Genomic DNA, 27,267 nt, shown 5'->3' on the forward strand with positions numbered 1-27,267 from the left:
AAAAAAAAGTAAAAAAAAAAAAAAAAAATCTGTTCATGTTCATTTTTACAAATCTATACAATTGGCCAGAATATGGTTGTTCATATTTACAAATCTATACAATTGGCCAGAATATGGTTGTTCATTTTTACAAAGCCATACAGATAGCTGTGTTTACCTTTTCTAGAAATTATTTTCAAATTCTGTTTTCAGGCAAAATGTCTATCACTGTTCATTTTCACAAATCTATACAAGAGGGCAGAATATGGAAGTCTATAAAAATTTCTTATTACCAATAACTTGCATCAATGTTTTCAGTAGCCTCTATCAAAAGCTCCTGCTTGCTTGTTGTGAATTATGCTCAGGTGCACATATTTCCAATTCAACCATGAGGCAAAAAATGTGGTAAAAGCTCTTGTTGATCCTACAATCTGAACAAATACCAAGATGCTGTATTTTCAGCTGATATTTCATTTGTTTATGGAAATGCATATTGTTTATGCAGTGTTGAGGAATGTGAAAGAACACCCTTGATTATTTTTACTGTGATAACTTATTTTGCTTTTGTAAGCCAACACTTTTGAGATCAGTCAATAAATGCTTCTGGCATTGACTTATATGCTGCCCCTGTCTTCATGTTGTTGCTGGACATATCTTTTTTTAAATGTGTGTAGGTCACCTAAATCATCAGAAAAATTGCCCCCCCTGAGAATTTTTTCAGGAGCCGCCACTGGCACCAGGTATAAATTGGCATTTTGTAAGTCCTGGTATTGGGATGGCCACGATTCTTGTCTGTTTCCAGCACTGATCCAATAGGAATATTGATCCAACCTCCATGATTGGCAATAATGACAGTTCCCTGTGGACTGGACAGTGAGCATGGATAAATGTAACATGTCAAAATACTACACAACACTAAAGATAAGTATTACACTTTCTTGCTTATAAAATACCTTTAAAAAAGCAAAGCAGGGCTACATTGAGCACGCCTTGTCTACAACATTCACATCAAATACGAAACATCCTTGTTTAAAACTCCACAACAGCATTTACAGTACACCACACTAAGTTAGGTGGGTTAAGGTGGATGTTTGTTGTCCAAATGTAAGGTTGTGTGAGTAAGTTATAGTCCAGACTCCAGTTTATAAATGAATAGTCAAACACAGTGTTGGTGAGATTGGGCCGACCTCGTTCCTCACATCTCCCCAGCAGTTTCAGATACTAGTGGTGCCCCTTCGGGCCTCTCATAGTGGTTTTCCTGTCGAGACCTCAGAGAGGGGGTTGTCATAGGCGGAAGCATCCATTTACTCCAGATGCAATGGGGGCCTCGTGGTAAGAGGGGGCACTTTTCCATTCCCGTTGGGGGGCCGCACCCCGACCATCTCCTCGTAGATGGAAGCCTGGTGGGGCTGCGGTTTGACACGGTCGCCTTGGGTCTTACGCTGACAGAGGACAGAAGCCAATCAGAGAAGGCAGCAGCTGAAAACAACTAGTGAAACTCTGAATAGTAAGAGGATGGCTGTTTTTTTATTCAAAGTGGCATCCTTCCTCAATGTGAGGTGTTTTACAAATCACTGTTACTTAGTCATACCTGTCAGAAATCAATGTTATGGTACTGCTACTTGAGGACTACAGTAGCTACCAAATGAGTAATAAGTATCTAAACATAACAATATCATCTCTCCCCAGTCTTCAACCATAGAGGTTACAGTTGTGGCTGTAAAAGGTTACAGTGTGGCTTTATAAACTCAGAGTGAAGAATGGTTTGTGCATTCAAGAAAATGTAATATGAATTATTGCAAAATGTGAGGTTGTAATACTTTTTAAATTATGACCTCAGGAAAGCAGCAGAAAACTGGAGTGGCTACCATGTATATATTTGATCTAAATAATATTCTGTGCATCAATCCTTTTCTCCATAGTCAGTAGGTTACAGTCCTACTCACATAATGAGCCACTCCCAGGGCGATGAGGAAGATGAGCAGCAGCCCCACAGCAGCAGAAAGGACGTAGAGCAGTGGAACATAACCGGTACAGCTACACGTAACACCTGGGGAAACAACAATAATGCCCAATATGCAGTATCACACTTAAAAGCCTTACACAGAATGTCAACTCACTTCCTGAATTAATTGAATTGAAAATAAATTGACAACCATTCATATACTGTGTATGTTGAACATGAAATTAATTACTAACAGAACCGTGCCTGTTTGATAATTGTTACCTGGGTTACTTGATTGGCTACTAGAGTTAATAAACAATACAGCGTCATGGAAACAGCTTCCACAGATGGCCTGGACATTTACTGGCATGAATTTACAGCTTAAAGGGATAGTTTGGGATTTTGGCAATGAAGCCCTTTATCTACTTCCCCAGAGTCAGATGAACTTGTGGATACCGTTTTTATGTCTGTGTGCAGTTTGAATCATTGCGCTAATGCTAGTTAGCATTGGCTCACGAAACTACTTCCAACTTCATCTGACTGTGGGGAAGTAGATCGGGTTCCTTGCCAAAATCACAAACTATCCCTTTAAAACCAAAACCACTGACCCCAATTTCCTACTGCATCTGTCTAATGTCTAGTTTCAAAGTGAGTATAGAGACCGATGTGGTGAGGGGAAGTGGATAGATAAGACTTTTCGTGAAGGTCAAAACCTTGCATAGACACACAAAGCTTAGGCACATAAAATGGCCCATTTGAGATGTGTAAGCTCAACGAATGAACAAGCCTTAATAAATCAAGTGTTATGTTTATATCCACAAGCCCTATGATAAATCAGGTGTTTTATTGGGGTTGAATCCACTAGCCCTATGATAAGACCCACCTTGCACAGACACAAAGTACACGTGTCTCCCTAGCCTGGCGCTGTTGTCGGGCCTGCCGGGGAGCAGCAGCTCACAGCTGTAAAAAGCACTCTCTTCCGGCTGCATCTCTAGCAGGGTGAGGTTGTAGGCCAGGCCACCCAGCCCCGTGACCAGGTGAAGCCTCTCTTCTGGGGGGAACGAGGCAGAGGAGGGGAGCTTGGAGTGGAACAGCACCTCTACTGGATCCCGGTTCCACCGCCTCTTCAGGCATACCCCCTCCATGGCCGAGGGGGAACCATAGGGGGCGAGGCAGGGGAGGACAGCTGACCCCCCGGCGCACGTCTCTATCAGGCCTACATCCATCTTGTTGTCTGGGGCATCTTCTCCACATGGGAAACAAACACTAGTATGACTGGCTATGAGGGCGTGGGAGAGGGGAGTCTGTTGCTAGAGCCAGGGCTATTCTTAGGAGGAAGCAGTGGCAGAATGCATGATAACATGAACAGTGGGGCTCAGCTATGGCATCAGGAGTTGTTCCAAAAAAAAGGGGAAAACACACAGGCTACTGTGACTGTTTAACACACATATCATGATGCCATCAACTCCACTCGCATCAAGAAACAAAAAAAAGGAAATAGGAAATCAATGGAGGAATCCATAAAGAATACTCACCAGCATCGTTGACGTACAGGAAGAACTCCATCTTGCTTGGAATCGTTTGATCGAAGCTGGTGTCGGGGAATACAAACTCACAGTAGTAGAGGTCCATGTCTGTTCCCTTCAGCTGGCTGAGGGTCACATTGACCCGGTGAGTACTTGGGTCTCCGGTGACATGGATGCGCTGTTTGACATCAGGGTAAAGAGCAGGCTTTTGTGCAGTATACATGAACAGGACCTCTCGGTTGGGCTGCAGCCACTTGCGTTTCAGGTAGAGCCCAATGGGCTTGGCGGCATTGAACTCAGAGATACAGTGGAACTCTACAGAGTCACCCTGCGGTCTCTCCATGAATTCCATATCACAGAACACTAGAAGGCAAGATATAGAGAAGGTAATACAACGTTAGCTCCCCGTTAGTGTCATTGGTTGTTTATGGCTTGTTGGTGGTCATATAAGGGAAGCCCACTGTACTGAGGCATTGTTTGGACCTTCCTAACCTGGTCAAGAAAGCATCTGCATAATGATCAATGTAGTGATATGAAACAGTTGCAGGGCTCTGGTTAGACTAAACCAAACAAGTGCTGTTTTTATAGGCATTAAAATACTCCATGATAAAATTATCCCAAATTTGCAATGGCAGATTATTTTTTTGGCCAACACCACAGGAGGTTGGTGCCACCTTAATTGTGGAGGACAGGCTCGTGTTAATGCCTAGAGTGGAATGGTATCAAATCAATCAAACCCATGGTTTCCATGTGTTTGATGCCATTCCATTCACGCCAGCCATTATGAGCCATCCTCCCCTCAGCAGCCTCCTGTGGCCAACACAGTTCCCAAATAAACTAACCCCACACCAAAAGTGACAGAAACACAACTTACCCAACACAGTATGTGTGATGAGCAGCAGCCAAAATCCTGTCAGATGAAGATCCATCAGGACTTCCCTTGTTCTTATATGATGACGCTTTCACACACTTAACAGCATGCAGTGAGCCTCAGAGACATAAGTGGAGTAGTAAACTATAATTGTTGAGTGTGACTCACTGACTGACTGGGGGAGGGTCTCAGCCAGATAAGAAATTGGTGATGACTAGTTAAAGGAACTTCTAAATGCTCCTCCCCAAACCTTAACGCTAAAGAGGAAGAGATGTTTCTAAATTTCTCCTCATCACTAGTGTCACAGCAAATAGCCAAGCCTACCATTAGTAATTACTACAAAACATGTATTCATTGTTAAGATGAGATGGTTCTGCAAATGCAAAATACTGAAACCAGACAGTGTTTTGACCTTATACTAAGAGTATAAAATACTGTGAGTATTTAGCCATTTGTAAAGCTGCAAAAATCAGTCAATTTCAGCCAAATACTGCTACTAAGAGAAAATGTAAAATATATTTAGGTATCAACCATCAACACATTAGTTACTTTAAGTTGTTTAAGGTTTATAAAATGTTATGAAAGTTAAAACATACCACAAACTACTAACTATTTACTGTAATGTCGTGGGAGATATTGGAAGTTCACAACCCAACAAGAACATCTAGTGGTCAGTTTACAAAAATGCTTCAGCTCTGTCCTGTTCCTGGTATAAAATGTTTTTTTAACAAGATATGCTTGAAAAAAAACAGACATACTAAAAATTGTACAGTATACACATTTATTATTAATAATAATACAGTGACTGTTTTGATACAAAGCATTTGGAATTTGCATTCATTTTACATTGGGATACATTTATGTATGCACATCAGCAAGGGGAGAGCAACTGTGATACTGCCTACATTGTCTTGTGAAATTACCATCACGTCTATTTGCTTTATGTGAAATGTATAGTTAGATGAGCAAACAGGCTCATGTTCCCTTTAAAAGGATGGTATAGTATGCACGTTGACAATTATTTATAAACGGGGGAGAATTCAATTATAATGGTGAAGCTAAACCTAGTAACAGTTTTAAGTATTAGTGACAGCAGCATATCCAAGACAGTTTTGAGCATTGTTGTGGAAGTTGGAAGACGAGGTGTTTCCTACGTAGAACATTTTGGACACGTGTTCAAAGGACGACATCTAACAGGACAAATACTATAACCCATCATTATTAATAATCTGTAATCATAATGATCATAACTTGAAGAAACTTCAAACTGTCATTAGTGTAATATTGTCTGGCAGTGTTTTCAAATGAACTTGTCAATCATTATTTTACAACTGCCATGTACAGTGCCTTCCAAAAGTATTCACACGCCTTGACTTTTTCCTCATTTTATGTTACAGCCTGAATTAAAAATTAACTAAATTGAGATTGTGTGTAGTGGAATGATAGTTTGAAATTTTCACAAATTAATTAAAATGGAAAGCTGAAATGTCTTGTCAAAAATAATTCAACCCCGTTATGGCAAGCCTAAATAGATTCAGGAGTAAAAATGTGTTTAAGTCACAATATAAGATGTATGTACTCACTCTGTGGGCAATAATTGTGTTTAACATGATTTTTGAATGACTACCTCATCTCTGTACCCCACACACACAATTATCTGTAAGGTCCCGCAGTCGAGCAGTGAATTTGAAAACAGAGTCGCCAAAGACCAGGGAGGTTTTCAAATGCCTCGCAAAGGGTATCTATAGGTAGATGGGTAAAAATAAACTAAAAAGCAGACATTGAATATCCCTTTGAGCATGGTAGTTATTAATTACACTTTGGATGTTGTATCAATACACCCAGTCACTACAAAGATACAGGCATCCTTCCTAACTCAGTTGCCAGAGAGGAAGGAAACCACTCAGATTTCACCATGAGGCCAATGGGGACTTTAAAACATTTAAAGAGTTTAATGGCTGTGATAGGAGAAAACTGAGGATGGATCAACAACATTGTAGTTACTCCACAATACTAACCTAAATGACAGTGAAAAGGAAGCCTATACAGCATAAAAAATATTCCAAAGCTTGCATCCTGTTTGCAATAAGGCACTAAAGCAAAACTGCAAAAATAAACAGAATAGAGCTAAGCACAGACAAAAACCTAAAGGAAAACCTGGTTCAGTCTTCTTTCCAAAAGAGACGCACAAATTCAACTTTCAGTAGGACAATAGCCTAAAACACAAGGTCAAATATACACTGGAGTTGCTTACCAAGACGACATTGAATGTCCCGAATTGCCTAGTTACAGTTTTGACTTAGATCTGTTTGAAAATGCATGGCAAGACTTGAAAATGGCTGTCTAGCAATGACAAACCAAATTGACAGCGCTTAAATCATTTTTTAAAGAATGTGCAAATATAAATGCAATCCTGGTGTGCAAAGCTCTTAGAGACATACCCAGAAAGACTCAGCTGTAATCGCTACCAAAGGTGATGCTAACATATGACTCAAGGAGTTGAATACTTATGCATGAGATATCTGTATTTCATTTTCAATAAATGTACAAACATTTCTAAAAACATGTTTTCACTTTGTCATTATGGGGTATTGTGTGTAGAAGTGAGAAAAAATATATCGATTTAATTCATTTTGAATTCAGGCTGTAACAACCAAATGTGGAATAAGTCTAGGGGTATGAATACTTTCTGAAGGCACTGTATATCATAGCCGATGTGAAATCCTACTTACCAAATGAGTGGGGTAAAAATGTGTCCAGTTTCCACCGAACTGTCTCCTTCACCACCAGACAGGAAGAGGCAACAATGGCACACCACAGCATTCAATATTCATTAAATTTGTATTCAACCAAATTGTGTAACAAATCTTGATAGCAAGTACTTTAGAATGATACATCTACAATACTCAAAACAATATGTACAAATCTTGGAAAAACTCCCACAATGCATTATTTCAGTGTGATTCAATAACTAGTTAATACTTAACGGTACATCCGGTGCAAGATACAGCCACACTATGGTAAGGGAATGGGTACTTACAGATATAACTGACCTGTTTCGCAAGAAATCTGTGTTTTAGGCTGAAAAGCAGATAAGGACATTACCATCAAAATAGACATGGTACTGTGCAAAAGGACTTACAAAATGTTGCAAATGCTCTTTTGATTTTAATATGCTAAGCAGTGTTTCCCCTAGTATTATTTTCAGCAGCGGTGGCAAAGTTAGCATGTGGGGGGGGGGGGTAATGGGCGTGGCAAATGGCCCGGTTTTAGAGGCCCTCTTGGCCACAGAGAAACTGTAGCTGCTTCTAAAGCAAATATTCTGCAATTCTACACATTTTGCCATGGGTCGGAGAACATTTTACAGTTTTAAAGCAAACTTCCTGCAATTCTTCACATTTTGCCATGGCTTATGCTGTCTTCATAAACTACCTAAATGACTCAAACATACCAAAATCAATAGGGGCCCAATGCCATGACATTTTTGGAATTATAGATTCTCCGACTGTCTAGTTTTAATTTAAGCGATTTTGTTGTTCTCAAATATATTGCTCCATTATTGTTTCTATATACCTGGTTTTAGTCATTTAATCAACAAAAAAATTGCAGTGGTGGCCACGATTTAGCAGCGGCGGTGTGCCGCTGCTAAATGCATATAGGGGAAACACTGATGCACCATAGTGGAACAACACCAAATAAGGCCCTCTGACTTGAAAAGGTAGATACCCGGAGGACATGAGTAGGTGGTTTAGGAAAAATACACCCGACATCAAGTAAAATGTATATTTATCATCAACCACACACACAGTAGAGCACTTGCATGCAAATGTTAGTGAACCTAAGGTGAGGAAAATAAACTCATTCAGGGTGCAGGTATTAAATGATTGATTACTATTAAAGAACATCTAGGCTATAAACGTATCTGCATCAAGACAATGTGTATATTAAAACATGTTTAAAAATACCAGAGATCTGAAATGTTGACATCATTATTTGAGCAATATTTCATAAGTAAAACATTTATGTACAAACCTTCATGATGAAGGTACTAACCTCCATGGTACAAACCTTCATGAAGCCTCATCCCCATCCACAGGTCAGGAAGAAAACAGTGTTGGATTTTAAGTGGGTTTTATTACAACAGATTGTTTAAAACAGTACAGAGAATAAATTCACACAAGTTACCCTTTTGATCATGGAATAAACCTGAAATAAGAATGAAGCTAGAGACTGATAGATAATAATCCATAGATCTGGTGGTAAACTACTAAACAGTTGAAATCATCGTCATAAAGGAGGTCCCTCACCAACCATACGGTTGGGGACAGGGTGTCCAACAACACCTAAGTGTGCTGTGAGGGCCTCGCCACCGACTTACTCTACACAACAGAAAATCATATTTACAGGAAACTTGCCTTTTTGTAAGGGGGGGGGGGGCGGTACGGTACGATCATGTTACTCCAGCAGCGAGCAGTCAAAACAATATGAACCATATTTAACACACTTCACTTCTACAAACCTGAGTGAAACATGAGAAGAAAAACACCATACATGTATCAAATCTGCACAACGACAAAGTTGTCATCATCAAGTTGTTTTGTGTGTTGTGTGTTTCTATGTTTTTTCCCCCATTAAAGATGTCATGTTAAATGTCCGTGTGCTGCGTATATATATATATTTTTTCATCAATACTTTTCTTCACCATCACTGGTTGGTCTTACTGCTCATTGGCTTGGGCTAGTTTTAAAAAGCACAAGGTGAGAAAAGGTTTAACCTCCAAACCTAGTGAGGGGTCAGGTCGTTGCGACTGCTTCAGTATCGTCCGGCAGGAGACATGACGGGGGGCCGCATGCCCATGGGAGGCCCTCCTTGGTATCCCATCGGAGGGCCCTGCCCATACGGAGGCATCCCGCCCTGCATGTAGCCAGGCATGCCCTGGGGGGGACCGCCATACTGACCTGGAGGAAGGAGGAAGTATATTAAAACATCACGCTCACAATGCAAAGTGGCAAAAGCAAAAACATCATGTTGCTAGTGTTAGAGTGATTCATTGTTCTCTACTATATGTTTTGACTGGTATGATACTTGGTCTTTCATGCCATCACAAAGGCTACAAGTTTCTCTCCTCCAGTTCATTTTTGGTCTGGTGATGCCATAACGTCTCTTACCATGCATGGGGTGCCTCATGCCAGGCTGCTGGGGGGGCATGCCCTGCTGTGTGGGCATCATGCCGCCCACAGCCGCCACAGGAGGGGCAGACATGTGGACCTGCCCCTGCCTGGGCACGTTACGCTGGTACCGGGGCAACTGAGCCCGTCGCTCCTCCTGTTACCGGGCAGACAAACACAGAGGGGATTCTTAAACATCACGCAACTCTAGCCTATCCCTTTCAGTGCAACGGCAAGGACAAATCACACAACTCAATTACATTATATTTGACTACTTTGTTTTAAACAAATATTACAAGTATCAAAACAGTAACGCGACAGATAAAAGTACTTTATCTCATTCATTACTTACTGTGAAAGGGCAAAACGCAAAGCAGGAGCAACTTACCAGTGAGATATCCTCATCAGGGTGGATCAACTTACTGGTTGCACTCGTGGTGGTGAGGGTGGCTGGCTTACTGGTCACTGTGGCGGGGGGCTTGGCCACAGTGTTACTAGGGGGGTTAGAGGAGGAGGCAGAGGACTGGGTGTAGGCGGGGAATGTTGCTTTGGGAGGGTCGGAGGAGGTGGAGGGCGCGCTGTGGGGCACAGCTCCAGAGGCACTCTGCTGGGCCTGGGAGACAGGAAGGAAGAGGCACTGTCAGATGGGTGAGTGACTCAATCACACACAGATTACAATGCTGTCCTCTCATAGGAATCAGATATTTAGACTTTTGACCCATTGATTCCTTAAAAGTGCTTCCTAAATAGAATTTCTGTCCCATGATTTTTGATCACAACAAGCGATTGGTTGATTACTCAGATTTTTATGAGCAGAGTGCACTGTACATCAAATTAACGCTGAGCCGATTAGCACTTTCAATGACTGGAAAATATCAGAATTCCACAGGTGGTTATATTCATATAAAACTGCACTTTCAAAAAGTCAGTTCAGCATTTTTTCCGCAAACGTTGAAACACTCAAGAAATACTTGTGTCATGTCACACATTGCTGATAAGCATTGCATTGTGCAAAATACCATCTGAGGAAATCAAGCTAACAAGTCACAGGAGGGAAAAATAAGCTAAATGCAAGCTGTGCCTAAACAAAATACATTTTAAAATCACCAATCCAGTGCTAAGAAAACGAAGGAAGGCCACACACAGGCATGCAGCAAGTCCTCCCAAGGGAAAGCCGAACGTCAGCTCATCCTCTTGGTGGAGCGAGTCATAAAAATGCATAAGGAATGTCAAAAAAGCCTGCAGAATATGTTACCTTAACTTGTTTATATGTCAGAACAGTAAGTTTGTAGCATTCTCAACCAAATAAAGCTGATATGCTGCATGCCACAAGCATCTCTATGGGACATTAAGTGAAACAGTCCTGCCTACTTGTGGAGAGTTAGAGAACCGAGGCTTAGAGGCAGCAGACTGAGAGTCTGCAGTGCTACTGGGAGAGGCTGTGATGGTGTTTGGAACATGAGAGCCCATCTGAAGCATAAAGAAGAGAGGCAGAGTGTGAACAACACTAGCAGAACCTAGAGTGAATACTAGCAGAGGGCAGTTGATAATGAGCTATAGTTGACCATTGTTCCTTACTATGGATGCATTACTGATACAACGCTGCTATCTATTAGGCTTGGGCGGTATACCTGGGTATTTGGAAATAGCCACGGGATGGTTTTTCAATAACGTTGAAACTATTTCTTTGAAGTTTTTTAATACATTTTAATATTTGTAGCTACTTAAGTAAATACCTGCAGTCAACTTGTGCAATATGTTAGGAGATAAAAGATCGCGTTTTTCATTTAACATAATTGTTCATTATGAAGATTACCGGTAGTACCCAGTCACATGGTGTTTGTTTAGAAACACACAATAACAAGAGACCAGAGCCTTGAGTCACTCACTGTTGTGCAGCACACCCCAGGTGATCTATTTACAGTATGGAATTCACAACTAAATGTTTGCCAGCTAGATGACGCCCCGTGTAGCTCATTTGGTAGAGCATGGCGCTTGCAACGCCAGGGTTGTGGGTACGATTCCCACAGGGGGCCAGTATGAAAAAAATGTATGCACTCTAACTGTAAGTCACTCTGGATAAGAGCGTCTGCTAAATGACGTAAATGTAAAATGTAGATGTCTTAACTTTACTTAACTGTCTAAAATGTGCTAAATGCTCTGCAGCTGTACATTTGGTTTGTTAATTTAGTAGCTAGTTAGCTATTTAGCTAAGTGGTTAGCTTCTTACAAAATCAAGCTTCGCTTGCCGTTATCAGCAGAGAATCCCCTCCTGGATCAAGAGACTTGCCGTCTAATATTTGCTTTGTAGCTGCAGCAAACTGTAGCATTTTTTAGTTACTTTTATAACTTTGTGAGCTGGGATGACGGTCCTGAAAATTGTTTAGGTCAGAGACTTTCTTAAAATGTTCGCAATGTGACAGTTAGCATTCTCTATGGGATTTTACATGTACTTGTTAGTATTGCTAACCTTCAGATTTTAAAAACTCAGTGAATTTGAAAATAGTGCCCCTTGTGTTCAGTGACGGTATTACCGAATATCCCGATATGGTACAAGATCGGTATGAAGGTATGACAATCTGGATACCGCCCAAGCCTACTCCCTATCATTAATGATGATACTCTGATAGTATGCATGTGCCTGAGATGAGCGCACCAGTACAACCTTCAGACAGTGACTCTTAAAATAAGCACTTCATCTTACTACAGAGGAAATCCTCTTGGTGAATTACTCAATGGACACTATTTAAATAAGGTAAACCAGTTATGACAAGCTACACCTCCATCTCACCTCGCTTCTAGGCGAGGAGACCCACCTGTACTGCGCTGGGGAACAGGGGCTTGCTGACGGCAGCAGGGGCTGCTGCGGCGGGTCGGGGCATCCCTGCCGCGGTGGGGGCCTGGCCCATGTGGGGCATACCAGGACGGTGACCCATGTGGGGTGGCATTCCTGGAGGACAAGACATCAGGGCTCAATATCAAATCACAGTTCTTTCTCAGGAAGTTAGGGAATCCATTACAAATATCATAGCAGATGCTTTCTAGGATAGATTTGAGAGTGAACATGATTCTGTGCTACTAGAGCTGGGACGATAAACCAAAAACGATCAAACTTATCGTGGACATTTTGCTGATATCGTTCATTTCTATAAATAACCTATAGGGCCCTACTAGAGAAATGTGAAGTTTGAAACTAAATAAGTTTGCTAATATAGGTGATTGATAACTGGATAATTGATAACTACAACATTCAGAGAAGTAGTAGTAGTAGTTTAAGGGTAATATTAAAACAATAACTGTGGTGCACATTAATGTTATAAGCTTATCATTTAATAGATTTTTGTTTATGTCGCCCAGCTCTATGCGCTATGCTAGTTTTGTGAAATTGTCAGCTCTCATAAGCCTCATATAGGAGAATAGTCCTAGATGAGAGAGGGCCACGTTGCTGTATCCCCTGTCAATGCCAGACCACCCCACTGGGTACAGAGTGACTGGAGTAAGGGAGGGGAAAAGGGGTACCTCCTAGGACAGTGCTTACCTGGGGGCATACCGGGAATCCCTTGCATCATTGGAGGCATCATCCCTCCCATCCCGTGCATCATGCTGTAAGGAGATCAAACCAACAGGTGTGAGTTATAATCTAAATGAGCAAATCTAACTGTCTGAAGCTGTAATAATGAGGCAGATTCTTCAGTGACGGACCAGTTCCGTGTGACATTTTCCTCCTGCAGAGTGAGCAAACGTACCGTGGCTTTGTGTGTCTTTGAGAGGGGAAAATGTCACCCACTGAGTAGTATGAGTTAGTATTACATTTTAGTCATTTAGCAGACGCTCGCTCTTATGCAGAGCGACTTACAGTTAGTGAGTGCATACATTTTTCATACTGGCCCCCCGTGGGAAACGAACCCACAACCCTGGCGTTGCAAGCGCCATGCTCTACCAACTGAGCTACAGGGGACTATTGAACAAAACCCTTACCCTGCAAGCCTAAATGTTCCCCCTCTTGTCTCAACTACTGATAAAAAGCAATGCCTTAATTGTCAGTTTGAATTGGAGCTGAATGCGAACGGGACGCTCACATTTTCCTATACAGACTGGGGTGACGCAGTACTCACCCTGGTGGCATTCCGTGCATACCAGGGGGCATCCCATGCATCATGGGCGGGACACCGTGTCCTGGCATCATAGGGGGCATTCCTGTATTGGGAAGAAAATAGATTTTAAACAATACACCAGGTATAGTTTATAAGCCATTATATGGTGATGCTGGAAATTTCTATTTTCCAGTTTGTGGGTTGTTCAGAACGGGCATGATTCATTCACAATTCAGAGCAGTTGAACATTTTTGCCAATCATCATTACTTCATGCGAATGTCTTCCTGGCAGAAAATAGCAATCGTATGGCCATTCTGCCCATGTTCTACCTGAGTAAGCTCCTGGTGGCATGCCTGGAGCCCTGGCCCCGGGGGGCATGCCGGGCTGGGCCATGGGAGGGACATAGCTAGCCTGGGGCTGGGCAGTAGGCATCTGCTGCTGAACGAACGAAGGGCCTGGAGCATCATCATCCTCGTCATCCTCATCAGAGTCATCCTGATTCTGCTTCTTCTTCTGGCTCTCTGTAAACACAAGGTAAAGGGGTATTTTAGTCACACAGTATTTCTTTAAGATGATTTGCCCTGAGACATGGCTGTAGACTTCTATTGTCAAACTCCCCCCATGTCTCACTACAAATGCAGGGAAGGATGTTGACACTAACCCTGTTTTTGTTCTAACGTCCGTCTCCTCTCCTGCATATCCTTCTCTGGAATTCCTTCCATGCCATAGATTTCCAATTCTATGTCTACCCTTCCAGGTATGGCGTTGGGGACCCCATCGATGGTCTCTTTGTGAACCTGAAACACACACAACATCAATGATTCATATCACAAATAAAAGGTTTGACAACACAGATGAATTAATAATCAACATGTTGTTAATGTGAATACCAACCTGCATACAGTGGATTGCCAGCCCTGGACCAGTGTACAACTTCTTGTGACATATATGGCACTTAAAATGTTTGGCCTTTTGATGTTGGATGAGGATCTTTTCATCATCGAAATCTCGATTACAATACCTTCAAGTTGTGAATTAAGGAAATTTCAGACAGAAAGTATAAACTAACGTTAGCAAGCTAGCTAATGTTAGATGATTTCATTTAATTCAATCGAGGGTGCCTGCTCCCTGCTATTACCCCTTTATTTCAACGTAAGGTATAACTACTCTTTGAGCAATACTTCTGACCACCATCTATGACAGACAAAGTATGCCGACTAAGCGTCATAAACTGGGTAGCTGCATAGAGATAGCTAATTAGCTTACTTACATAATTAATACAATACCGTGCTAACTAATAATGTCGCTAGTTAGTTAGCTAACGTAGCTATATTTCCGGCTAAAATGTTTGTCAATATACACCATCAGGTTTACTTTGTTAAAATAAAACTAGAAGAGAGACTGTTTGAAAATGAAATTGCCACAACATTATTACAAAAAGACGATAAAGTGCGAACAGGTCTTGTGAGGCCTACAGTATCTTACTCCGCTAGCTAGCTTGCTAAGCACTCGAGCCATCACTTTCCTTTCATGATTCGCGTTTACTCTATTCCCCAAACCAAAGGATACCAGCACCATGGCTTCATCTGCTTCTTCTTCTTTCGCCCCATTTTCAGATAGTACTTAGAAACCTAACGTATAATAACAAACACTGAAATTCGTTCTTATTATGTGATAAACATTAGCGACATGCTTTATGACAACGCCGAAAATGGCGCTTCTTCAAGTGGAGGAAGTGGATTATGATAGCACCCACAATGCTGTGCTGATGGAACACGTGCACATTTCCCTAAACAAAAGTGATTTAAATATGTCTTTACACTATTTTGACGAAGTTGTACATTTTTGGGGATTTAATCCGATATAATCTGAAATTAATAATCATACCAAATTATTATATGCTTTCATGTTTTTCTGCTCGCGTCATTTCAATGCATTCTGTGCTGGTGTAATAAGTTAAATGTCCACATGGGGACGACATTGCACCATACTATTGTATGGTGATGAAGAGGGCGTCAATACTGTTGTTAATTCAAATTTAGATCCATATAGTCATTGACTGAGACCTACTGACTGATGTCGTGACTTGAATAAATAAGAATATATTGAGTTGCGGGCCTATCCTTCCTTATAATAGAACAACAACAACAATACTGAATAGTCCATGCTCGAATTCTCAGCACCAACGTGCAATGCATGCCATGTACATTTACGTCATTTAGCAGACGCTCTTATCCAGAGCGACTTACAGTTAGTGAATACAATTTTTAATTTTTTTTCATACTGGTCCCCCGTGGGAATCGAACCCACAACCCTGGCGTTGCAAACGCCATGCTCTATCAACTGAGCTACATCCCTGCCGGCCATTCCCTCCCCTACCCTGGACAACGCTAGGTCAATTGTGCGCTGCCCATGAGTCTCCCGGTCGCGGCCGGCTGCGACAGAGCCTGGATTCGAACCAGGATCTCTAGTGGCACAGGAGTATGTATTATGTATTATGATATGGATGTTCAATTTCATTTGATTCAATAAAATGTTATACAAAATGTATTAGATCAGCACATAGACTCAATAGGGCCTATATTATGAGTCCCCCAGCCCAGTGCCTTGCATATAAACCAGACTAATTCGAATAACTGAAAACTTTACCCAATGCTGTGCTCAGCTGTCTGAGCAGAAAGGAAACAATACATCTACTTGAGAGATTCTCCATCTTCCCCCTCCCTCCCTTTCTCTCTTTCTCTCCCCTCCCTCCCTCCCTCCCTCCCTCCCTCTCTTTCTCTCCCAGGTGAATGATTAATTTGGAAAATGGGATATTTATGCAAGTGGGCAAACACAACAGAAGTCGATTTCAGGGCTCCTAATGAATGTTTCATTGTACGCATTGGGAGCTGCTGTTGTTTCCCATATGGCAGTGACTAGACTGAAGAGAGACCACTGTGGCAGGCCTACCTTCTCTGAATGAATTAGGGGCCACTCTTGTGTCCCAAGCCTTTTTTTGTTGGTAATATTTTGTTTTCCTTTTTCTTTTCTTTTTCTTTTTTACAATAAACAAAAACATACATAGACAAAAACAATAGACAACTTAAAATGTACATACATTTCCACAAATATTAATGATATCACACTTGCTCAGACCCACATGTTCCCACCATATTCACACCCAATGTTGTTTCTAATGCTTGTAAGACTCTGTCCCATTTTACTTCAAATTGTTTTATGTTGTTTCTGTCTGTAGCCAGATTTTTTGAAAAAATATTTAAATAATAAGGCATGTAATTTCGTTCTTTATGTTCCAACACTCCCTCCATCAATTATCAGTTATATTTCAGTCTTGGTTCCAATAGTTGATATATAGGGAGGAAAAAAAGTATTTGATCCCCTGCTGATTTTGTACGTTTGCCCACTGACAAAGAAATGATCAGTCTATAATTTTAATGGTAGGTTTATTTGAACAGTGAGAGACAGAATAACAACAAAAAAATCCAGAAAAACACATGTCAAAAATGTTATAAATTGATTTGTATTTTAATGAGGGAAATAAGTATTTGACCCCTCTGCAAAACATGACTTAGTACTTGGTGGCAAAACCCTTGTTGGCAATCACAGAGGTCAGACGTTTCTTGTAGTTGGCCACCAGGTTTGCACACATCTCAGGAGGGATTTTGTTCCACTCCTCTTTGCAGATCTTCTCCAAGACATTAAGGTTTCGAGGCTGACGTTTGGCAACTCAAACCTTCAGCTCCCTCCACAGATGTTCTATGGGATTAAGGTCTGGAGACTGGCTAGGCCACTCCAGGACCTTAATGTGCTTCTTCTTGAGCCACTCCTTTGTTGCCTTGGCCGTGTGTTTTGGGTCATTGTCATGCTGGAATACCCATCCACGACCCATTTTCAATGCCCTGGCTGAGGGAAGGAGGTTCTCACCCAAGATTTGACGGTACATGGCCCCGTCCATCGTCCCTTTGATGCGGTGAAGTTGTCCTGTCCCCTTAGCAGAAAAACACCCCCAAAGCATAATGTTTCACATTTACATTTACATTTACGTCATTTAGTTTCCACCTACATGTTTGACGGTGCGGATGGTGTTCTTGGGGTCATAGGCAGCATTCCTCCTCCTCCAAACACGGCGAGTTGAGTTGATGCCAAAGAGCTCGATCTTGGTCTCATCTGACCTCAACACTTTCATCCAGTTCTCCTCTGAATCATTCAGATGTTCATTGGCAAACTTCAGACGGCCCTGTATATGTGCTTTCTTGAGCAGGGGGACCTTGCGGGCGCTGCAGGATTTCAGTCCTTCACGGCGTAGTGTGTTACCAATAGTTTTCTTGGTGACTATGGTTCCAGTTGCCTTGAGATCATTGACAAGATCCTCCTGTGTAGTTCTGGGCTGATTCCTCACCGTTCTCATGATCATTGCAACTCCACGAGGTGAGATCTTGCATGGAGCCCCAGGCCGAGGGAGACTGACAGTTATTTTGTGTTTCTTCCATTTGCGAATAATCGCACCAACTGTTGTCACCTTCTCACCAAGCTGCTTGGCGATGGTCTTGTAGCCCATTCCAGCCTTGTGTTGGTCTACAATCTTGTCCCTGACATCCTTGGAGAGCTCTTTGGTCTTGGCCACGGTGGAGAGTTTGGAATCTGATTGATTGATTGCTTCTGTGGACAGGTGTCTTTTATACAGGTAACAAACTGAGATTAGGAGCACTCCCTTTAAGAGTGTGCTCCTAATCTCAGCTCGTTACCTGTATAAAAGACACCTGGGAGCCAGAAATGTTTCCAATTGAGAGGGGTTAAATACTTATTTCCCTCATTAAAATACAAAATCAATTTATAACATTTTTGACAAGCGTTTTTCTGGATTTTTTTGTTGTTATTCTGTCTCTCACTGTTCAAATAAACCTACCATTAAAATTATAGACTGATCATGTCTTTGTCAGTGGGCAAACATACAAAATCAGCAGGGGATCAAATACCTTTTCCCCTCACTGTATATCAGGAGATCGTCAGCAAATAAGTTTAGTTTATATTCATGTTTACCAATACTGATACCTGTTACGTTTGGTTCCTGTCCAAGCGGTTCAATTGCCAGTACAAACAGGACGGCTGAGAGAGGACATCCCTGTCTCGTGCCCCTTTCTAAAGCAATTTCATCAGATAATGTATTATTTGTGCATATTTTGCTTTAGGGTATTTATATAATATTTTTATGAAATGTATTATTTCAGCTGGAAAGTTGAATGCTTCCAAAGTTTGGAATAGAAAAGGCCACTCAAGACGGTAGGTAGAAAGCCTTTTCGACATCAACAGCCATTATTGATGTCCTCACGCATTTCATTGATTACTGTGACATCCATTGTTTTCCCCAAAGCCTCCTCGGCCACTCAGGCTAGAGCTCTCTCCAAACGCCATTTGTAAAGTTAATCCGGTTTTGTGACTGAACCATCTTTGGTCCGAGAAGGTCTCTTCGCAAAACAGGGGGTCGGGTGAGCCCAGACAACTGAGAAAGACTGGTGTGTGTGTTTGTGTCTGGACACTAGGATGTTTGGAGCTAGGCAAAGAACAATTGGGTTTGTTTAGATATCTTCACAACACTGAGGCCTTTTCTCTAATGGTCCCTTATTGTCTCCATGGTTTGCCTGTGTGAATGGGCCTTAGTCTACTCTAGACAAACACTTTCTACATCAGTTTGCTGAACAGTCATCTCAGCTAAAATGTGTTGCTAAAAAGCTGTCTGGCTGGGGTGGTTGTGCAATAGGGTTATTGTGTGTGTGTGTGGGGGGGGGGGGCAACAGTAAAACAAAAGGCATTGAATGAAAATGGTCTTTCAAAACACTTGTGCAGGTTGAATCATACATAACACCAAGAGGTCAGGATAAGTTTCATTATAAAAACACTTTAATGTATTCCAGTATTTACATGTAAAATCTACAAAATATGCACATGTTAAAATATTGTCAGTTACCACTCTGTTCCGTGTCATAGACCTTATTATATACAATCAACAAATGTTTAATACACAGGATATTTTATACATCACAATGTAGACGAATTCAAGAAAATCATCAACCAGCTATTGTATGTTAAAATATTCATTTGTTAATAATTACAGTCTTTGTTATTATTCATTATGTGTGAAGCCGTGTAACGTGAGGTTAAGTTAAAGTACATGCTTGAGCTAGCCTCTGTGCCAGTCTGTTTCTGGTACCATGTCAACTCCATCGTCATGCCAAACAGCTGTGGCTTGACAACGACAGCAATGGAGTTGGTAAGAGCACAAACAGATCTGGGACCAGGCTAATTTGAGCCTTGGTTGGTTGAGATGCGACGTGTTCTCCTGTTGAAGCAAACCCAGCATCTAATACAACATGGTTTAGCTTTCTCCTTAAGGGCGTTGACAGTACAGTACTAACTGAAGGCTAACTCTGGAGAGAGGGATCTATTTACATGTAGCACCGTGTCCACAGTCTGTAACAGAGTTAAATATTGGATACATATCAATAAGTCTGTGCCAGAGGGAGAATGCTGACGTTCAACTCAACCAGTACTCATCCCAAACATATTCCGCTATTAATAATACAGTGCATGTTCTCTGTAGTGCTCTGTCTTTTGTATGTTATTGGTTAAGGGATGGTTTTGGCAACAGTCAGGAACACAGAGGATTTGAACGGCACTTTATCTCTGTTTCAACTTCCATTTTCATTTGCACATAACAAAATAATGTAAGCCAGTGTAACCCGTATGATACTGTCCACTCCTCTAATACTGTCCACTCCTGCAAACTGTGCATACATGCCATACTGTATAGATGACAACTCGCGCGCACGCACGCACGCACGCACGCACGCACGCACGCACGCACGCACCGCACGCACGCACGCACGCACGCACGCACGCACGCACGCACGCACGCACGCACGCACGCACGCACGCACGCACGCACGCACGCACGCACGCACGCACGCACGCACGCACGCACGCACGCACGCACGCACGCACGCACGCACGCACGCACGCACGCACGCACGCACGCACGCACGCACGCACGCACACACACACACACACACACACACACACACACACACACACACACACACACACACTTCTTTGAGGTGACCAGGGTGTTTGACACAGTTAAGACTTACTTAGAGCAAGATATGTGCTTCCATACCCCTTTCTTTTAATGAATGGCACACACACCAAAGGCAATAACAAAACGTAAGCCTATTCTCCCTGCAAATATCTAGCTTGAGTATCCACCTCTTTCTGCTTTAGCCATTTGTCTTTGTCTTGCCAAACATATTGTGAAAGGCAGCAATGTAGCATCGTTGAATGTAGAAACAGTCAGGTAACCAGACAAAAATCTGGAAGTTGGAACAAAATCATGTCACATCAGATGTACTCAGTACAGTATAACATGTCAACAGTGGAACATTTCATAGCTTCAGTTCAGACTTACATATAACAGTACTATAGTATGACAGATTGAAGACACCTGTGTATCATAACAATCTCCAACCCTATGAAATTGTCCTTTACTGAAGCAAGCTGTCATAATAACCTCTTTCTTAGAGTAATAGGCACCATTGGGTTTAAGAGGAGGTGCCGCCATACTCTGTTCTATACAGTACTCTAGAATGAAGATACCAATTCTGAAGTCTTGGACCTAGACAGTTCTGTTCCATTGGATCTGAAGTACGTAGTTGGCCCTCTCAGTCTTCTCTGAGATTTCTCTGAAAAGCCCAACTGGTTTAGCATGCAGCACTGCACTATTGAGACCAGTCTAGTTCGGAGGCCTGGAGAGCTGGAGGGGAGGGGGCGAGGCAGCTCACGTAGCCCCCTCCGGAGTTCATGGCGTGGGGGGGAGCCGGACGTCCAGCAGGCTGTAGGCAAAGACATTCCAGAAGACAGCACAGAGGACAAAGAGGAAGTAGACGGAGAAGAAGATCCAGAATAGAGACTGCTCCTGGAGCCGCTGCTCGTAGTTCTGGAGGACTACAACTCCCAGGGTGAGCCCCACCATGACACCCCCCAGGTGGGCCACGAAGCTGGGGTTGGGGCAGGGCGGGAAGGCCGGCGGGTAGAACCGCAGCCACACGGCACGGCCGAACTCCACACTCACTGATGAGGGTGGAGAGAGATGTGTTACGATAATGCTGGTAATAGTAATGTTTCCATAGTGAACAAGTGATATTGTTATTTTTATATTACAACCTTTTTAGTTTTAGTTTATTGTAAATACTGCTATGTTTATCTCTTACAAATCATGGTAACTCGCCAAATTGTAAGAGTATGCTTATACTAAAGTGAAAAAGAAGAAGTTGGTTATGTACTATAAAGGTTAAGACCACAACAAACCCGTCCTCGTTGCTCACATTAATCTTACATGGGTGGGTCTGTTCTTTCTATGCTTCTATTGCTAGCCACAGGGCCCTTCCTGTCTACAAACCTACATCCACCACGTTACTAACTAGGTCAAGAGCAAGGTTGTTGTAACAGTACGCAAGGGTGGAGGTCCCTCTAGCGACTTAGTTTTTTAATGATCCAAATAAACTGTGTGTTGGTTTTGATTACCTGCAGGCCGTAGCTAGTCCTTCAGTGCTGTAGGGACTGGGGTATCTCAGATAGGATTTTAATATAGAGAAACTTCAGAGTTTAGACAGACTTACTGCAGACCAGAGCCATGGCCATCCGGAACAGCTTAAACTGACATTTCATTCCTGACCAGTTCTGGGGAGAGAGGAGCAGAGTGAGTTGATGAGAAAAGGAGTGAGAGAGAGTGCAATATGAAGGGTTTATGATTCAGGCCAGGAGTTTTCCCATGTTAGATAACATGGACCTGGGTTTGTCCCTGACCACGTAGCCTGACCAGGAAAAACTCCTGGCCCTATTAATAATGATACCACAATCCATGACACTAAGCCTCTTTCATTAAATGCTTAATACAGTAATGTAACAGACACTTTTATCCAAAGCGACTTACAGAACTGTCAACATTCAGAGTGACACATAGATTACAACAATAACATATCTTTCCCCTTTCATGATAGCTTTCAGAGCCAATAAAGATATCACGTGATGACCCTTGACCTTCTCTCTTTTCTTGTTGTTGTAGGAGGAAGGACCCCTGAGGACTGTGAAGGGCCCATCAGTGTAAATACTTGATGACTGGGACCATCCTATTATATAGACAGCGGTATGGCCTTATGGCCCCTACTTCTAAGGTCATGACCTTGTAGGGTAGTATGCATGGACTGAACCAATCAGAGCATAGCTAAGGTCAAAGGTGAATTTACATGCAGCCTCGGAATGGGAGAAAATCAAGTTATATGACCATGATCTAATTCCCATCCCTGATGGGATGTGTACACTCTTCAACTCGACACAGTGCACACACACTCACGTGCAACACACACACACACACACACACACACACACACACACACACACACACACACACACACACACACACCCACACACACACCCACACCCACACCCACACCCACACCCACACCCACACCCACACCCACACACTTTTCAACACTAGATAGTCGACACACACTTCCTCTCTTTGTAAATGGGAAAGCTGAAAGGCAGGAATGTATGGAATCCATAGACAGACAGAGCACCTGCTAGGCCCCAGAATGCCCTGCTTTGATGCCACATGATGTATGTCTGAACATGATAGTTATCTCATGACAAGAGAGCTGCTCTGACACACACACACACACACACACACACACACACACACACACACACACACACACACACACCCTTACCATGACGACGTTGGCCAGGTGTGCTGAGACCAGGGCGTAGACTCCTCCAGACGACCCCACCACCGGAGCAGTCATATCAGTGACAGACACGGCCAGGGAGCCTGGCAGGGTCAGAGGTTAGAGGTCAGAGGTTAGAATCAATAAAATAATCAATCACCTTCATATTCACTGTATCAATAGGGCAATTCATATTCAATATGTCAATTCATATCCATAGCCATAATGTATCTCAGAGCAGCTTCGAATAATAATCATTGATTCAATGAGCAGCTTCAAATAAATAACATTCATAGGTAGAAACAGTAGACACTGTATATGAATGCAGTCACTCCTGATGTTTTTTGTTGTTGTGTTGAAGCACAAACAGAGGCTTACATTGGTCAATGAGTCGCCATTGATCATTTTAAGAATAATATGTATCAACACAGTCTGTTAGTAGACTGTTAGTGTTACACTGAATAAAGCTTACCACTGGTACCATTGTGGCACCAATTCAACCCATTCACAGAAGAGTCAACCATTTACATTTTTATCCAGAGCGACTTACAGTTAGTGAGTGCATACATGTTTTTTGTTTTTTTCATACTGGTCCGCCGTAGGAAACGAACCCACAACCCTGCCGTTGCAAATGTCATGCTCTAACAACTGAGCTACACGGGACTAAATTGTCCAGGCATTGAAAGGAGTGAATATGGGGCAAGTGAATGATTGAATCCCCAGTGAACATTGGTGTAATACAACCAGAGCAACAGATACAACCAGAGCAATAGAGAACTGCTTGCTGAGGGGGGAGAGAGAGTTCATAGTATTCCCTAGGAGGGTGTGTGGACAGAGGAGTTCTGACACAGACTCTATATGCAGGCATGTGTGCACAGACACACACAAACACATGCACGCCCGCCCACCTACCCCCACACACTATACCCCAGGGGTGTATCCTCCCCACTCCTTAGCTCAGCGACCATTGGCCGGCTTTCTTGAATTATGGATGCTAACTACATGAGACGCACCTGTCTACGCAGGGGAACATGTGATGAATGATCTCCACTGTGTGTGTGTATGTGTGTATATAGGTATGGCTGCTGTCATGAAGAGTCTGCTCTGTGGGAGCTTCACTATAGTAGCCCTTTCCTGCAGTCAAATGACCTAGTGACCTCATGGGTGGAATGTTATTAACGTTCTACTTTTTTTAACGCCGAAAATCCGGTGATTCTATGTCAAATGGTTTTGTTATATTTCAGTCTTCTGTGACGTATACAATATAAATTGTAATATTGGGATGCAAACTCAAAATTGAATACATTTCAACTCTATATCTGACATGGTACAGTTGTCTTATTTTTCTTAAGCCTTAAACACGTGTGTGAGTTGAAAACTTTTGTTTCAAAGTAGATTTGTTTAAGACTACCAAGAAACAGTGTGTGACCAGGATTTAGCCCACTGCAGTAAAAGGTTAAATCACCATACCATAATAAGTAATCACAATCAAGCTGCTATTTATGGAAGGAAAACAGCAAGGGGTATTTTTGTATTTTGTATTTATTAAGGATCCCCTTTAGCTGCTGCCAAGAAGCAGCTACTTTTCCTGGGTCCCGCAACATTAAGGCAGTTATATACAATTTAAAATGTACATTACATTTCATAACACTTTTCACAACACATTAAGTGCATTCCCTCAGGCCATTACTCTACTACCACATATCTACAATGCAAAACCCATGTGTACGTGTGTGTAGAGTGCGTGTCTTATCATGTGTATGTGTAAGCGTGTGTCTGTGCCTGTGTGTGTCTCTTCACATTCCCCTCTGTTCCATAAGGTGTATTTGTATCTGTTTTTTAAAACTGAATAGAGTTCCATGTAGCCATGGCTCTACGTAGTACTGTGTGCCTCCCATAGTCTGTTCTTGACTTGGGGATTGTGAAGAGACCTCTGGTGGCATGTCTTGTGGGATATGCATGGGTGTCCGAGCTATGTGCTAGTAGTTTAAACAGACACCTCAACACTTCTTACAAAAACAAGTAGTGATGAAGTCAATTTCTCCTCCACTTTGAGCCATGAGAGATTTACATGCATATTATTAATGTTAGCTCTCCGTGTACATTTAAGGGCCAGCCGGGCTGCCCTGTTCTGAGCCAATTGTAATTTTCCGAGGTCCCTCTTTGTTGCACCTGACCACACGACTGAACAGTAGTCCAGGTGCGACAAAACTAGGGCCTGTAGGACCTGCCTTGTTGATAGTGTTGTTAAGAAGGCAGAGCAGTGTTTTATTATGGACAGACTTCTCCCTATCTTAGCTATTGTTGTATCAACATGTTTTGACCATGACAGTTTACAATCCAGGGTTACTCCAAGCAGTTTAGTCACCTCAACTTGCTAAATGTCCACATCATTTAGTACAAGATTTAGTTTAGGTTTAGGGTTAAGTGAATGATTTGTCCCAAATACAATGCTTTCAGTTTTGAAATATTTAGGACTAACTAATTCCTTGCCACTCATTCTGAAACTAACTGCATCTCTTTGTTAAGTGTTGCAGTGATTTCACTCGCTGTAGTAGCTGACATGTATAGTGTTGAGTCATCCGCATACATAGACACACTGGCTTTACTCAAAGCCAGTGGCATGTCATTAGTAAAGATTGAAAAAAGTAATGGGCCTAGACAGCTGCTCTGGGGAATTCCTGATTCTACCTGGATTATGTTGGATAGGCTTCCATTAAAGAAAACCCTCTGTGTTCTGTTAGACAAGTAACTCTTTATCCACAATATAGCGAGGGGTGTAAAGCCATAACACATACGTTTTTTTCCAGCAGCAGACTATGATCTGACAAAACAGCTCCCACAATCTTTTTATCATCAATTTCTCTCAGCCAATTATCAGTAATTTCTGTAAGTGCTGTGCTTGTTGAATGTCCTTCCCTATAAGCATGCTGAAAGTCTGTTGTCAATTTGTTTACAGTAAAATAGCATTGTATCTGGTCAAACAATTATTTTCTCAAAAAGTTTAATAAGGGTTGGTAACAGGCTGATTGGTCAGCTATTTGAGCCAGTAAAGGGGGCTTTACTATTCTTGGGTAGCGGAATTACTTTTGCTTCCCTCCAGACCTGAGGGCACACACTTTCTAGTAGGCTTAGATTGAAGATACGGCAAATAGGAGTTTCAATATCGTCTGCTATTATCCATAGTAATTTTCCATCCAAGTTCTCAGACCCCAGTGGCTTGTTATTGTTGATAGACAACAATACTTTTTTTCACCTCTTCCACACTCACTTTACGGAATTCAAAATTACAATGCTTGTCTTTCATAATTTGACCAGTTATACTTGGATGTGTAGTGTCAGCGTTTGTTGCTGGCATGTCATGCCTAAGTTTGCTAATCTTGCCAATGAAGGGGTGAGCCCAGGCACAAACACACATACAGTATGTGCAGTGGTGGAAAAAGTACCCAATTGTCATACTTGAGTAAAAGTAAAGATACCTTAATGGAAAATGACTCAAGTAAAAGTGAAAGCAACCCAGTAAAATACTACTTGAGTAAAAGTCTAAAAGTATTTGGTTTTAAATATACTTAAGTATCAAAGTAAATGTAATTGCTAAAATATACTTAAGTATCAAAAGTAAAAGAATAAATCATTTAAAATTCCTTATATTAAGCAAACTAGACGGCACCATTTTCTTGTTTTTGTAATTTATGGCTAGCCAGGGGTACACTCCAACACTCAGCCATCATTTACAAACGAAGCATGTAAGAGCGGTAGCTTAGTGGGTAAGAGCGTTGTGCCAGTAACCGAAAGGTCGCTGATTCTAATCCCTGAGCCGACTAGGTGAAAATCTGTCGATGTGCCCTTAAGCAAGGCACTTAACCCTAATTGCTCCTGTAAGTCGCTCTGGATAAGGGCGTCT

General features: G+C 42.0%; 3 protein-coding genes across 4 annotated transcripts in view; all 3 read right to left on the minus strand.

The window, feature by feature from the left end:
• Nucleotides 1-727: 727 nt before the first annotated feature.
• cd7al (cd7 antigen-like) lies at nucleotides 728-4,580 on the minus strand. Its single transcript, XM_084163134.1, has 5 exons — nucleotides 4,325-4,580; nucleotides 3,460-3,813; nucleotides 2,808-3,167; nucleotides 1,926-2,029; nucleotides 728-1,421 (listed from the first exon to the last, which is right to left on the minus strand). The coding sequence occupies exons 1-5, from the start codon at nucleotides 4,377-4,379 to the stop codon at nucleotides 1,284-1,286; spliced, it is 1,011 nt and encodes a 336-aa protein (XP_084019260.1). The 5' UTR covers nucleotides 4,380-4,580; the 3' UTR covers nucleotides 728-1,283.
• Nucleotides 4,581-8,435: 3,855 nt separating this feature from the next.
• Nucleotides 8,436-15,319, minus strand: LOC311131239 (BUB3-interacting and GLEBS motif-containing protein ZNF207-like). Of its 2 annotated transcripts, XM_084164093.1 has the most exons (11): nucleotides 15,154-15,319; nucleotides 14,479-14,605; nucleotides 14,246-14,381; nucleotides 13,914-14,105; nucleotides 13,605-13,686; nucleotides 13,028-13,092; nucleotides 12,306-12,439; nucleotides 10,861-10,959; nucleotides 9,878-10,102; nucleotides 9,490-9,646; nucleotides 8,436-9,279 (listed from the first exon to the last, which is right to left on the minus strand). In XM_084164093.1, the coding sequence occupies exons 1-11, from the start codon at nucleotides 15,192-15,194 to the stop codon at nucleotides 9,134-9,136; spliced, it is 1,404 nt and encodes a 467-aa protein (XP_084020219.1). In that variant the 5' UTR covers nucleotides 15,195-15,319; the 3' UTR covers nucleotides 8,436-9,133. The 2 variants fall into 2 exon arrangements, with proteins under 2 accessions (XP_084020219.1, XP_084020220.1); XM_084164094.1 differs by lacking the exon at nucleotides 10,861-10,959.
• Nucleotides 15,320-21,436: 6,117 nt separating this feature from the next.
• The window catches only part of rhbdl3 (rhomboid, veinlet-like 3), a gene marked incomplete at both ends in the record, with an annotated part of 53,396 nt that continues 47,565 nt past the window's right edge, over nucleotides 21,437-27,267 (minus strand). The window contains 3 exons of the mRNA XM_084162865.1: nucleotides 21,437-21,708; nucleotides 22,257-22,317; nucleotides 23,367-23,467. Coding sequence (XP_084018991.1) covers nucleotides 21,437-21,708; nucleotides 22,257-22,317; nucleotides 23,367-23,467 — 434 coding nt within the window. The remainder of the gene's footprint in view (nucleotides 21,709-22,256; nucleotides 22,318-23,366; nucleotides 23,468-27,267) is intronic.

The sequence above is a fragment of the Coregonus lavaretus genome, assembly GCF_964263955.1.
Source record: "Coregonus lavaretus genome assembly, chromosome: 6".
NCBI lineage: Eukaryota > Metazoa > Chordata > Actinopteri > Salmoniformes > Salmonidae > Coregonus > Coregonus lavaretus.

Excerpts from the sequence above, each read along its gene's own strand:
- cd7al (XM_084163134.1), bottom strand. The coding sequence starts at position 4,379 with ATGGATCTTCATCTGACAGGATTTTGGCTGCTGCTCATCACACATACT. Across the intron at positions 3,814-4,324 it reads CATCACACATACTGTGTTGG|TGTTCTGTGATATGGAATTC; the intron begins GTAAGTTGTGTT and ends CTTGCCTTCTAG. Across the intron at positions 1,422-1,925 it reads CCCTGGGAGTGGCTCATTAT|CGTAAGACCCAAGGCGACCG; the intron begins GTGAGTAGGACT and ends GTCCTCTGTCAG.
- LOC311131239 (XM_084164093.1), bottom strand. The coding sequence starts at position 15,194 with ATGGGGCGAAAGAAGAAGAAGCAGATGAAGCCATGGTGCTG. Across the intron at positions 14,106-14,245 it reads GACGTTAGAACAAAAACAGG|AGAGCCAGAAGAAGAAGCAG; the intron begins GTTAGTGTCAAC and ends TTGTGTTTACAG. Across the intron at positions 10,103-10,860 it reads GGTTCTCTAACTCTCCACAA|GCCCAGCAGAGTGCCTCTGG; the intron begins GTAGGCAGGACT and ends CCTGTCTCCCAG.